Here is a 14170-nt window from a genome sequence, read left to right on the forward strand (position 1 = left end):
CCTCGCCGCCCTTTCCTTCCTCTTCCTTCCGCAGCACAACGGTTCTCAGACAGACACACACACACACAAACTCTGAGGCAGACACGCAATTCAGGACTTCTGAAACGGCGAAATGTAGATAAGTTGTGGGAAGGGGATAAATGGTGAGCGGGACAGAAAAAGACCGGGTGAGGTGTGAGAGTGAAGAATGAGGGGAGCGGGACAGAAAGAGGGATGAGGGTCTGGAGTGAGGGAGAGGGCTGCCGCGAAGAGTGCCAGGGAGGAAGAAGACAGGGGAAGGGCAAGATGAAAATTGTGGTGGGAGAAAAGTGGTGTGAAAGAGCGTGAGGATGGAAGCTGCAGTGAAAGGAATGAGGGAGATGGATCGAGGGGGCGTGCGGGGAACGGGGGAAAATGGGAGACTGTGAAAGACGTTTGGTGTCCCGAGAGAAAGAACTTTCATCCCCTTCTCCACCGTCGGAAAGCCGGAAGGGACGTGGAAAATGTCCTGAGAACATGGGTGCGTTTGTGGGGGAAAATATCTCTTGGTCACGCCGATAGGGGTGTTGGAGGGGTAAAAGAGAATAGGAAGGCCGTTGGGGAAGAGTGGAGAAGGGAGAATGTTGAAACTGGGTGGAAAGAGGAGTGTCTCGCGCTCTCTCTCTCCCTCCCTCCTCTCTCTCTCTCTCTTCTCTCTCTCTCTCTCTCTCTCTCTCTCTCTCTCTCTCTCTCTCTCTCTCCCTCCCTCCTCTCTCTCTCTCACTCTCTCCTCTCTCTCTCCTCTCTCTCTCACTCTCTCTCTTCTCCTCTCTCTCTCCTCTCTCTCCTCTCTCTCTTCTCTGTCTCTCTCTCTCTCTCTCTCTCACACACACAGACACACACACACACACAACGGAAACTCTGAGGCAGACACGCGTCAATAATTTGAAAACGGCTGAAGGCAGCGAGTTGGTGATGGTGGGAGGAATGATGAGAGAGAGAGCGAAGGATCGGGTGAAGAGTGAGAGTGGAGAGTGAGGGACAAGGGAGGTGAGGGATGGAGGGCAGGTGGCATGGAGGAGCCATGGGAGCAGGAATGAGGAGCGGTGTGGAAGTGGAGAAGAAGGGGAAGCGTTAAACGCTGTGGAGGAGAGGTAGGGAAAGGGTGAAGGGAGATGAGGTGAACGAGTGGAAGGCGGGTAATGGAGAATCGGATAATGTGAATGACGGCTGGGCCAAGAAGCAACTAACCCCTGGTAAGAGAAGTGGAAATTGTAGGGAGAACAGTGTGCTGTGGGACAGAGTGTGTTACCATACTGTAATTGGGAAGTTGATGGCGATGGGGAGAGAGGGGGAGAAGGGTAAGGTGGGTGTGGGGGAGGGAAGAGAGTTGGAAGGTGGATTGGAAAGGACAAAGGGTGGTGGGTGTGGTGGTAGTAGAGGGAGTGAGATAGGGAACTGTAAGAGTAATGCAGGGAAAGGGGTGAAAATAGGAAAGGGGGATGGGGAAGACGGAGAACGAGAGAGGGAGAGCGAGGGAAAGTGACAGACAGAATGCCATAGTATAGTGAACGGAGATATAGAGGACGTAGAAGACAAAGAACCCCTTTGGAGGGAGCGAGTTTGGAGAGGGACTGTTTTCTTCACTCGGAGGGAGGCGGCTCACTCATCTCGGTCTGTGCTGGGCGTGTTTCCTGCAGCCGCCGTTTCTCGCAGACAGAGGGTCTGGTGCCGCAGCCCTGGCGATGAGCAGTTGCATTGAGACCGTCCAGGACCCAGTGATGGACGGGTTGGGGCTGGGGTGACGATCTCCAGGACAGTAGAGTTTCTATGACACAAATACGAATATCTTCCGCACTCCAGCCATCCCTCTGTAATCCCCTCCTTCCATTCCTTCACTCATTCTCTCTCTCCATTGTCTGCACTCTTCCCCAATTTGCTCTCCAAATCTGTCCTCCCCTTCTATTTCTCCGCTCCCGGACCTCTCATCCTTCTCGTCCTCCACCTCCCACACCAACAATCTCTCTCCTCCCTGCACATCGTCTTACTGCTCTCGGTCTCTCTCCATCAGGTGTTGGTGGGCCACAATCCGCCTCCACGGGTTTCCTCTACCGACGGTTCCATCCCCTTCCTGATCTCGGAGACACGACACGATGGACGAGAACGAGACCATTGCGAGGAGGCATCTCGCAGGAACTGATTCACAGGCCCCTTCGGGAGGTGAGTGGGGCGGGAAGAGGGAGGGAGTTTCCCGCCGTTTCTATACCAGACAGTGAGCGCTGGGGCAGTGTGGACACTCTCTGTGCCTGACCCCCGAGAGGTTGGGAGGTGTGGTAGGCCGGCGCCGAGGGAGCGTTACGCTGTACTTTAAGCTAAGGATATCTGGTTTAACTGGCTGGGGAGAGCTTCACGCTGTCTCATACCACCAGAGTGTGTGATGGGACGGTGTGGAGGGAGATTCACTCTGTGTCTGACCCTCGCTGCTCTGTCCCCAGATGAACCTGATGTATCGTACGTGGAACTTGATGTCACGTCCCTCTCGGCGCCCCGGGTTCGCAGAGATGAAGGTTAGTTTCATCTATGTTGGTTTGACGCTATATGGGTGACGTGTCCATTCCTGTCGACAGATATCAGGGCAAGGGTATAGTAAACCCCAGCGATTGCCTGGTGTAGAATAAGGCAGAAGGGACGCGTGGTGGAGAAGATGAGGCGGGGGCTCAGTGAGGGTCGGTGTTGAGGGTGCGCGCTGGGAGGTACGGTGAGGATGGAGCGCCGTTGAAGCGGGTGGCAGTGTTTGGTGCGGATGTTGTTTCCGTGATGGTAGGTGTGGGTGGACAGCTGTGTGATGGGGTGAGGGTGGGTTGCTATAGGAGGAGAAAGGCATATCGAGGAGAGAGCACTCTGTGTGGGGGTGGTCACGAAGTACTGGGAGCGCCTTGGGAGGGGTCTGTGAAGAGCGATCCCTCGGGGCGGGTCAATCGGTGCGGAATGTTCTGGGAGGGGTGGTGAAGAAGGGGCGCAATTGAAGAGGCTTTTAGGAGAGGACGCTGATTAACATTTGAATGGCTCCCTCTACCTTCTAATCCTCCTTCTCGCCTCTTTTTTCTTCCTCCCTCTCCTCCTCACCCTCCACCCCTCTCGTTCCCCTGTCCCGTCTCCCAGTCCCCTCTCCTCTCAACCCTCTCCTCTTTTCCAGAACGCTTTACCAGTCTCTTCGTCCGTCCCTTCCCATCACACTGGCCACACTCTCGTAACCTCACCGTTTATCAATACTCTTCTCTCATTCCCCCTCTCTATCTCTCACGCTCCCCTCTCACTTCCCTCACATTCTCCATATCCGTACGCCTGCCCCTTTTCCCTACTCTCCCTCACTCTCCACTTCCCTCACAGCTCTCACTGTCTAAACTCACCGCTTTCATCTTCTCTTATTCCCGTTGTCTCCCTCGCTCTCGCCCACTCTATCTTTCCTCACTCTTTCACCTCCCTCTAAATCCAACCCTCCCCCTCTCTCCATCCTTCACTCTCTTCCTGTTCTCCCTGTCGCTGATTCTCCGGCCATCCCCGGCTCTTCTCTCTCCGCTCTACCCCTTTTCTCCCTCTCACTCATGCTGTCTTGCCTTTCTCTTCCCCTTTGTCTACCTCTGTCTCGCCTGCCTCTCTCTCCAACCTTTCTCCTTCACTCACTTTCCCATCTCTGCAATATCACTCAGATCTCTCCGTCCCCCTCTAACGCCGCTCTCTCACCCCTCCCATACTTATTATCTCCTCCCTATTTTCTTTCTCACATTTACCCGCCCTTCCCACCTATCTCTTCCCCCGTTCCCTCACCGTCTAGCCCTGCCTTATCTCTCCCCCTCAATTCACCCTCTCACACAGCTGTCCTTCTGTGTCATCACTCCCTCCATTCTCTGCCGATCGCTGCTGCATCTATTTCCTTCTCTCTCATCATTCCTCGCTCTCTCTCTCAGACGGCCTGACCTCCACCTACGCAGAGCTGAACTTTCCGAAAGACGAGCCCCTCATCAAAGAGGATGAGTCTCCTCCAAATGCCTCGGAAGCCCGAAAGCTGCCAAACAGTGGCCACACAGGTCAGAGTTCACATTACTGACGTCATTGTGGAGAAGGTCACAGGTTATACTCAGAAGTGCATGTGCGGTTATTTAATGATTCAAATTCATCTCCCTCAATCACCATTATCTGGCAGCTCGATCCACATTCAGAACATCACAGAGGTTGAAAGGTTTGTCACTAGGGGATCCAATCAAATTTATTTCCTTTCTAATCTGAGACCCTTGCGCTCTCGTACTCGATTCGGCTAGATGTGCTGCTTCGCCCTATTTGAGCCCCTCTCGGTTTCATACACCTCTGTATGGTCCTCCGTACACTGTAAGTAATATCGGCCCGACCTGCCTGACCTCCAGTCCTGGGACCATCCTCGTAAACCTCCCTCTGTCCTCTTTCCATCGAGCCCCATGGTGTCTTCTCCACAGCAGGACGAACAAACCTGAACCAAGCTCGGCCTCCAGTCCTGGGAACATCCTCGTAAACCTCCCTCTGGCCTCTTTCCATCCAGCCCATGGTGTCTTCCCCACAGCAGGACGAACAATCCTGAACGACCTGCTCCAAGTGCGGCGTCCCCGACGTCTTGAAGAACTGCAACGTGACCTCCCGGCTCCCGTACTTAGCGCGTATCAAGTCCAGCGTATCAAACGCCTTCTTCACCGTTCAGTTCACCTGTGACTCCATTAGCAATGAACCGTGTGTCTGTATACCCGGGTCGCTCTGCTCTACCACACTCGCCAGTATCCGTGTCTAAACAACAAAATACAACTGCAGAAGCTGTTGATTAAACTATACGTACACAACGCTGGAAGAACTCAGCAGGCCAGTCAGCATTCGCGAGAAAAGAGGAGCCAACGTTTCGGACCGAGATCATCCATCAGAAATGGGAGAGAAGAGAGGGCCGAAGCCCAGTAATAGAGATAGGGGAGGGTGTAGGGCCTAGGGCCGCCAGCTGGAAAACCAATCTGAGGAAGGATTAGCGGGGGAGGGGAAAAGCATGAAAGAACTGTAGAGATAACAAAGCAAATAGTTGAAAGCGGAAAGAGGCAGGGAGGGACCTGGGATAGGGGAAGGGGAACGGGGAGGGAATTACCGGAAATTGGACAATTCAATGTTCATACCACCAGGCTGGAGTCTACCCAGACGGTAGATGAGGTGTTGCTCCACCAACCTGAGTTTGGCCTCATCATGTCGGTAGAGGAGTCCATGTATGGACATACCTAGTTGGGAATGAGAGGCAGAGTTGAAGTGGGTGGCAACCGGGAGGTCCTGTCTATTGTGATGGACGGAGCGGAGGTGCTCGAAGTAGTCCCCCAACAACTTCAACAGGAGCACAAACTCCGCCCCCACCCAGCACAACTTTCCCTCTCTACCACTCTCAGCTTTTCGCAGGGATCGTTCCCTCCGCGACTACCTGGTCCACACGTCCCTCCCCACAGAACTCCCACCTGGAACTTATCCCTGCAAGCGCAAATGCTGCACCTGTCCCCACACCTCCCCTTTTACCACCATTCCGGGCCCCAGACAGTCCTTCCAGGTGATGCAGCAATTCAACTGCGAGTCTGCCGGAGTCTTCAGTAGCATCCGGGGTTCCCGGTGCGGCCTCCTCTACATCAACGAGACCCGACACAGATTGCGGGACCGCTTCGTCGAGCAACTCCGCTCCGTCCGTCACAATGGACAGGATTTCCCGGTTGCCACCCACTTCAACTCTGCTTCACCTTCTCATTCCGATGTCCACACACGGCCTTCTCTACTGCCATGATAAGGCCAAACTCAGATTGGAGGGGCAGCACCTCATATACGGTCTGGGTAGTCTCCAGCCTGGTGGTATGAACATTGAATTCTCCATATTCTGGTAAATCCCTCCCCCTACCCCTTCCCCTATCCAAGGTTCCTCTCTACCTCTCTCCCCTTTAAACTTTCTGCTTCTTTATTTCTACAGTTCTTTAATGCTTACCCTCTCCCCCTTTATCTTTCCTTGGATTGGTTTTCCACCTGGCGCCTCTAGATCTTCCCCCTCCCCTATTTCTATTACTGGGCTTCGGCCCTCACTTTACCCCCCCCCCCATTCCTGATGAAGGTTCCCGGCCCGTAACGTTGGCTACTCTTTTCTGTGGATGTTGCCTGGCCTGCTGAGTTCTTCCAGCGCTGATAACGTATTCTCAGTATCCGCGTCTACTTGACACCACGTGACTCCACTTGCAGGGAATGGTATACCTGTACCTCTGGGTATCTCTGTCGTACAACACACCCCAGGGTCCCTGTCTACCCGTGATCCCACTTTCAACGAACCTTGTCCCTGTACCCCTTGGTCCCTCTTCGACAAGACTCCCAAAGGTTCCTGACTAACTTCGACTACACTTCCAGGGAATTTCGTACCCGTATCACTGGGTCGTTGTAAACCTTCTCTGCACTCTTTCAGTCTTATTAATACCCTTCATATCAATAGAACTTCCTGTAAATATAATAGAATTTTTAATGTTTGGGTCGCCTCCGTTCTTACCAGCCCACTCACCCCATTTTTATTCATGTCATGAACCCGCGTCTCTGTTATTGTGATGCGCTGTGCTAACCACTGCGTTACCGTACCGCACTCCTGCCTGGCGCAGGCACAAAACAAAGAAAGACAATGATTCCACGAATATCCCCACAACATGTTAGTCCAGCAGTACAGTCATATATCCCATGTGTGAAAAAAATTACAAAGCTTGCAAACAATAATACATTTGTGAAAAATAGAAACCTCTGGATCAAAACGGCCGTTTCCCCGTGGATCCCATGTATCATGATCTCTCTGGGTAAGGCTCCCCTGAGGGATATGGTCAAACCCCCCAGTGAAGTTCACGTCGGCAACATTCACGACTACAGCTTCATCGATTACCTTCGAGAGAGAGAATAAAATGACTCTCGATTAAGTTAGACATTAGACAGACTTTGCCAGCACAAGGAATTTGGGCTGCGAACAAGGACGGCTGTAAGTAGATTTGATTGAGGGAGGGAGGGTGGAAGGAGAGAGCGCCGATGGTGGGTGCAACGGATCCCAGAGCGGGTCACTGCTGAATTCACACACACGCTGAATGTTCTCTCCACAGGTCCACATAAACGGGAGTCAAAAGAGAACATCGGAAATACACCGTACCGGAAGATCTGCCTATTCTGTCTCGTTGCATCCGCCCTTATCGCGATAGTGGCCGGGCTCTCGATCTATGGTGAGTCGAACGGGCTCCGGATAGAGTCAGAACATAAACTAACAGAGTGGAATGATGAGGTAGCGTAAAACTTCGGAGTGATGCCGACACCATCCTCAACGTCACACCGACACACACATCACCGTGACAAAGACACACCCCTTAACCGTGACAATAATACGGCCTGTACCGTAACACAATCCAGTCTCACAGTGAAACCGAGATACCATTCACAATAACATCAACAATACCTTCACCGTAACACTGACACGCCTCTGTACGCGACACAGATACACCCCTAACCGTGACACGAACACAGCCCTCACAGTGACACAGACATGACACTCACAATGACAACAACATACCCCTCACAGTAAGATCGACATACCTCTGTCCGTGCTACTGATACACTACTCAAGGCGACACCAGAACACAACTCTGAGAGACACTGACACGCCCTTGAAAGTGACACTGTGTCACCACTCACTTTGAAACGTACACGCTTTTCAACATGAACCGTACCGCACCGTGACAATATCTCAGAAATCACTGTTAACGATAAAAGTGGTTCACCATCTCTCTCAGTGTTACAGATACGTCAGTCTCAAATCACCTCCAACCGAAACCAACAGATACTCTGCCAATTCCTGAAAACTAGTAGAGGTGAGGCAACAACGGACTCCTACCTGCCTCGGCATCACAGGGTGGGGCCCCGGACGGTCCGAAACAACACCACTGAGGTCAGACACTGAGTGAAGCTCCGTCCACACCGTCCCAACACCGTTGGCATAGGACACAACAGATTCGAGACGACAATGCGTGGCTCAAGAATTGGAAAGTGAGAGAGAGAGAGAGAGAGAGAGAGAGAGAGAGAGAGAGAGAGAGAGAGAGAGAGAGAGAGAGAGAGAGAGAGAGAGAGAGAGACCCGAGGAGTGTGTGATGTGACTGTGTGGAGGGAGATTCACTCTGTGTCTGATCACAGACGTGTGTGATGTGACTGTGTGGAGGGAGATTCACTCTGTGTCTGACCCGGGAATGCGTGATGCGAGGGCGCGGAGATAACTTGACTGTGATTCTGAGACTAATTGAGCAATTAGATGGCGAATCGAGACCTTCCATCTTATTCTGATTGCCTCCTTGTCTGAGTAACCTGAGATTGTGAAGTGAGCATCTTACAGCGTTTTGACTATCGGAGTTTGTGATGTAATGTTGTGCAGTCATTTTATGTTGCATCTGACTGCGGGGCTGTGTGATGGGTCGATGTGCTGGGAATTCACTTTACTTGATCCTGATTTCCAGAGCAATCGTGTTCCCAGGACTGGATCAAAAATGAAGACCGCTGTTATTTCATATCCACGTTGGAAACATCTTACGATGGAGCGAAGAAAAATTGTTCAAACTTTGATGCAAGATTGCTGGAAATAAATTCAAAAGAGGAGGAGGTATGTTTCACACCGAGAGGGCCATTTTTCGCAACAATCTCAAACGTGCCGGATCAAGCACAGAGTGAATTTCCCTCCACACTGTCCCCTCACACACACCCGGAGTCAGATATAGAGTGAATCTCACACCACACCGTCCCGTCACACACACCCGGAGTCAGACGCAGAGTGAATGTACGTCCACACAGTCCGTTCACACATTCCCGGTGTTAGGCAGCGTGAATCTCCCTCAACACTGTCCCCTAACACACACCCTGAGTCAGACAGAGTGTATCTCCCTCCACACCGTGACATCAGACACTCCCGGGGTCAGGCACAGAGTGAATCTCCCGCCACACCGTCCCGTCACGCTCGCCCGGGGTCAGACACAGAGTGAATCTCCCTCCACACCGTCCCATCACACCCTCCCGGGGTCAGACACAGACCGAATCTCCCTCCACACCGTTCCATCACACACTCCCTAGGTCAGACACAGAGTGAATCTCCCTCCACACCATCCCATCACACACTCCCGGGGTCAGACACAGAGTGAATCTCCCTCCACACCGTTCCATCACACATTCCCTGGGTCAGACACAGAGTGAATCTCCCTCCACACCGTTCCATCACACACTCCCTGGGACAAACACAGAGTGAATCTCCCTCCACACTGTCCCATCACACTCTCCCGGTGTGAGACACATAGTGAGGTTTTCTTCATACCGTCGCTTCAAATTTTCCTTAGTTCAGCCACACAGTGAACCTCCACTTTCCCATCCCACGCTAACGGCATCAGACACAAAGCAAATTGAACACCACACCGTCCCATGAACAAAATCCCCACGAAGAGGCATTGTGTGAAGCTCCTTCCACATCGGCCAATGACGACCTGGCAGTGTCAGGTACAGGGTGAAGCTACCTCTGCATAATACCGTCACACAGTCCCTGGTGCACATCTGAGTGAAGCTCCCTCCAAACCCTCCCACCACACATCATCCCATCTCACAATCTCGGAGTGAGTCACCGACTGAAGATCCCGTACAAACACGCTGGAGGAACTCAGCAGATCGGGCAGCATCCGTGGAAACGAGCTGTCACTTTTCCGGGCCGAGACCATTCCGCAGAACTGAAGAGGGAGAGTGCAGGGGCCCTGTAAGGAAGGTGGGGGGGGGGGGTGGAGGGTGGGAAGCTCCCAGGTGAAAAACAAAACAGAGGAAAGATCAAGTGGTGGGGCAAGGGAAGCAGGGAGTGGATAGGCAGGAAAGTTGAAGAAGGAATGTAAGGGGAAAGCACTATAAGTAGTAGAAGACAGAACCCTGACAGAGGTGATAGGCAGTTGGAAAAGGAGGCAGAGTGAAAGTGGGATGGGGGAAGGGAGAGGGAGGGATTTACCGGAAGTTCGAAAATTCCATGATCATACCAAAGGGCTGGTGATTACCCAGACGGTAGATGAGCTGTTGTTCCTCCAACCTGAGTTTGGCCTCATCATGGCAATCGAGGAGGCCATGTATGGTCACGTCCGAATGGAAATGTGAAGGGGAGGTGAAGTTGGTGGCAAATGGGAGATCCCGTCAGTTGTGGCGGACAGAGCGGAGGTGCTCGACGAAGCGGTCCCCTAATCTGCGTCGGTTCCCGCCGCTGTAGATAAGGCCGCACCGGGAACACCGGATGCAATCGATGACGGCAACAGACTCACAAGTGAGGTGTTGCCTCACCTGGAAGGACTGTCTGGGGCCCTGAATGCTGGTAAGACAGGAGGTGTTGTGACAAGTGCAGCACCTGCACTTGCAAGGATAAGTGCCAGGTGGGAGATCTGTGGGGAGGGACGTGTGGACCAGGCAGTCGCGGAGGGACCGATCCCTGCGAACAGCAGAGAGCGGTACAGAGGGAAAGACGTCCTTAGAGGTGGGGTCCTGTTGAAGGTGGTGGAAGTTGCTGAGGATAATATGTTGGATCCGGAGGCTGGTGGGTTGGTAGGTGAGGACAAGGGGAATACAGTCCTTGTTGTAGTGACGGGAGGATGGGGTGAGGATCGAAGTGCGGGAAATGGAGGAGATGCGGGTGAGGACATCATTGATGACGGCAGAAGGGAAACCACGGTTCTTAAAGAAAGAGGATATTTGGAATGTTCTGGGACGGAAAGCGTCCTCTAGGGAGCAGATGCGGTGGAGTCGGAGGGACTGGGAATAGGGAATAGCATTTTTACATTTGGCAGGGTAGGAATCGGTATAATCAAGGTAGTTATGGGAGTCATTGGGATTATAGAAGATGCCTGTGGACAGTCTGTCTCCAGAGATATACCCTGAGTGAAACTCTCTCCACACCGTTCGATCACACGCTCCCGGGTTCATGCAGCGTGAATCTTCCACTGCACCTTCGCATTACACACTCCCGAGGTCAGGCAGGGAGTGGCCATGCCTCTGCACCATCCCATTACACACTTCAGGGATCATTCACAGAGTGAATCTTACTCCACACCGCCCCCTCACACACTCGATGTATCAGACACAGACTGAAGCTTCCTCGCTTCCTCAACATCCTCCCATCACACTCTCAGTGTCAGACGCAGAGTGAAGCTCCTCCACACCGTCCCATCACCCACTCCCGGGGTCTGACACGGAGTGAGTCTCCCTTCACACCTTCCCATCACACACTCCCGGGGTCAGACACAGAGTGAATCGCCCTCCACACTGTCCCATCACACACTCCCGGGGTCAAACACAGAGTGAAATCACTCCACACCGTCCCATCACACACTCCCGGGGTCAGACACAAAGTGAATCTCCCTCCGCACCGCCCCTTCACACACTCAGAAGGTCAGATGCAGAGTGAAGATCCCTCTCTCTCTAGACCCATATTCCTCACACTGCCAGATTCAGGCATTAAGCGAGGGTCATTCTTAACATTAATAAAATAAGTTTCATTTCGCAGAATGCTGTTTCAAACGCTCTCGTTCATCAAGACAGAACATATTGGATTGCAAAATGCGCACACGGGTGAGATTCGGAATTTTACTGGCCTGTGGCTTGGGACGGCGTCAGTGGGATGCGTTTGGAGACACACTGGGACTGTGGGAAATGAGGGGCTCACAGTCGTAGATCAGATTCTGACACGGGGCTGTGGGGTAGAGTGAGTGGCGGTGGCGTTAGTTTGGGGAACAATACGTTTCTGTGGGGATATACCGGGTAAGCGGGTTTAGTTTGGAGACCGACACGGGGCTGTGTTAAAAGTGCGATGCAGTGGCGTTAGTTTGATGAATGTCTCGGGTGACCTCCTGGAGCTGTTTCGACCCTGTTGAAATTGTTTATCCTTCTTTGATAGGGAAGCGGTTTCCAGTCTTATGTACAAGCATTACAGTGGAACGTCCGCCTGCGGTAACTGCGACTCGAAACAATGGAGGGACCTTTGCAATGGTCAACACCATTTCATCTGCGAGAAGTCTGAACATTTGTTCAAGCATATTCCCGAAAAGATCCAGGATCTCTGTCAACAGTCCCTAAGAACAACTTGAATCACATTACAATCCGTTTTCCTCCCCCGTCTCTCTGCACCACTCTTATCCTCACAGTCCCTTTACTCCCACTCTGTCCCTCCCCCAACCATTCTCCTACACAACTCGCATCTCCTTCCCCCCAACACTCTCCTACATTCATTTTTCTCCACCAATCTCCTTCTTTCTCGCCATCTATCCCACTCTTCTCTCCCTCTGCACCGTTCTCCACACCCCCTTCTCTGTTACCTATCTCCCTCTTCTCCACCCACTCTCACCACACTCTTGGGCACTCTATTCCACATATTCCTCACCCTGGGGTAAACGACTGGGCGCATTCACTCTATCTACGCCCCTCGAGGTTTTATACCCTATAATGTCACCCTTGCTCCCCAAAGAATAAACTCCTCACGCCAGCCCGGTTTCCACAACTCAGCCACGCGAATCCCGGCAACATCCTCTTAATCTCCCTCTGCACTCTTTCCAGCTCATCTTTCCTACAGCAGGGCGACCAGAACCGAACACAGTACTCCAGGTGTCGGTTCACCGATGTCTTGTACAACTGCAATGTGACCTCCCGACTCCTGTACTCAGAGAGGACCAGCGTGCCACATGTCCTGTCTATCTGCATCGCGTGTTTGTCATGGGAATCATCATCTGATTTATTGTCTGTGACTTACCCCACCGTAGAGCTGATCATTTGTACAATCAGTACTGTGCAAAGATGTAAATTTAATGTGTTCCAAAAATTAATAAATACATCAAATTGGGGAATATCGAGCGTGCTGATGGATTTAGTAATCTAATGGTGGAAAGTTAGTATCTTGTTTCAAATGGTTGACTGCGGGTCGCCAGGCTCCTGTACCTCCTCCCCGATGGCACGAATGATGGCAGGGCATTTCCCGGTTGGTGAGGGTCTTCAGTAATGGATGCGGTCCCTGATGAAGATGTCCTCGTTGGAGGGGAGGGTTGTGCCTGTGATGGAGTTGGCTCTATCTGGAACCCTTTGCACCCTCTGGCGACCCTGTGCGTTGCAGCCTCCACACCAGGCGGCGATGCGACAAACCAGAATGCTCTCCGCCGTACATCAGGAGGAACTCGCGAGTTTTCAGTGACAGACCACATCTCCTCAAACTCCTGACGATGTAATCCCTTCTGTAAAGAGAGAGATTTGGACGGTGGTGATGGTACGTGCAGAGTCAGGTCTAGAATACACTCATACTCAGATTGGAAATTACCAAGACTAGAGTAAATAAATCCAAAGATGAAATGAAACTCTTACGGTTGTGCACTGAGTGCTCAACACGAGTCTTTTAACTACAGACATTCCACTGAGGAATGTGTAGGCAATGAATGGCAGTCTGAGTCTCAAATGGAAAGTAACAGCTCTCCATACTCCAGGGAATGGGACTGCCGAACTTGGATGCACGTTCCCTTGTCGGTTAAACAGCATGCTGTTCCGGAAAGCCATCACGGCCGCAGTCTAGGTAGTCATGCTCAAGACTGCCTCGAACAAATTGATTGTGCAAGATAAAGTCCTCCATGATAACTGCTATTCCATTCTTACAAGTTTCAGATATTCCTCTGTGTCCTGCCTGTGACACTGTATGATATTATTCGCTGATCAATTGACAAAACACACCAGTGATATTTTTCCCACTAATTATGTTATCTCTCACAATCGCCCTGATCTCATCCATAATTAAGAACGCTACCCGCCCTCTTTGACCTTCTGCCTATCGCTCTGTATTAACCGATATAACCTGGATATTTAATTTGCTATCCTCTCCACCCAAATGCCACGTCTCTATAATGGCCACTGAATCATTCACATTTGCACTGATTTGTGCCATAAGTTCATTGACCTTATTTGGATAACTACAAACTTTCAGATAAAGTGATTTTACACTCATTGTGCTTTTGAAATCATATCAAATTTCTCTCCTTACACTTGAAGCTTCTTAAACTCTTACGTTTCTCTTATAATCATATAACAAAGACCGCACGCTTACACTCACCTAGTCCCACTCGCCCGCACTCAACCCATA

The 14170-nt window shown here is 51.7% G+C and overlaps 1 protein-coding gene across 2 annotated transcripts; it reads left to right on the plus strand.

Annotated features, from left to right (window-relative positions):
- The first annotated feature begins 44 nt into the window (after positions 1-44).
- Positions 45-12887, plus strand: LOC132387018 (killer cell lectin-like receptor subfamily B member 1B allele C). 2 transcript variants are annotated; one of them, XM_059959380.1, is made up of 9 exons: positions 45-143; positions 2030-2178; positions 2454-2525; positions 3927-4046; positions 7116-7232; positions 7797-7874; positions 8511-8653; positions 11564-11628; positions 11954-12887. In XM_059959380.1, the coding sequence occupies exons 2-9, from the start codon at positions 2112-2114 to the stop codon at positions 12141-12143; spliced, it is 852 nt and encodes a 283-aa protein (XP_059815363.1). In that variant the 5' UTR covers positions 45-143; positions 2030-2111; the 3' UTR covers positions 12144-12887. The 2 variants fall into 2 exon arrangements, with proteins under 2 accessions (XP_059815363.1, XP_059815364.1); XM_059959381.1 differs by lacking the exon at positions 11564-11628 and having other exon boundaries at positions 11954-12093.
- The last annotated feature ends 1283 nt before the right edge of the window (positions 12888-14170 follow it).

Source organism: Hypanus sabinus, unplaced genomic scaffold, assembly GCF_030144855.1.
Source record: "Hypanus sabinus isolate sHypSab1 unplaced genomic scaffold, sHypSab1.hap1 scaffold_1483, whole genome shotgun sequence".
Classification (NCBI taxonomy): Eukaryota; Metazoa; Chordata; class Chondrichthyes; order Myliobatiformes; family Dasyatidae; genus Hypanus; species Hypanus sabinus.

What these genes read in the sequence shown, in the direction of transcription:
- LOC132387018 (XM_059959380.1), top strand. Translation starts at nt 2,112, where the DNA reads ATGGACGAGAACGAGACCATTGCGAGGAGGCATCTCGCAGGAACTGAT. An exon ending in TTCACAGGCCCCTTCGGGAG is followed by an intron (nt 2,179 to 2,453) that starts GTGAGTGGGGCG and finishes CTCTGTCCCCAG; the next exon opens with ATGAACCTGATGTATCGTAC. An exon ending in TAAATTCAAAAGAGGAGGAG is followed by an intron (nt 8,654 to 11,563) that starts GTATGTTTCACA and finishes TTCATTTCGCAG; the next exon opens with AATGCTGTTTCAAACGCTCT.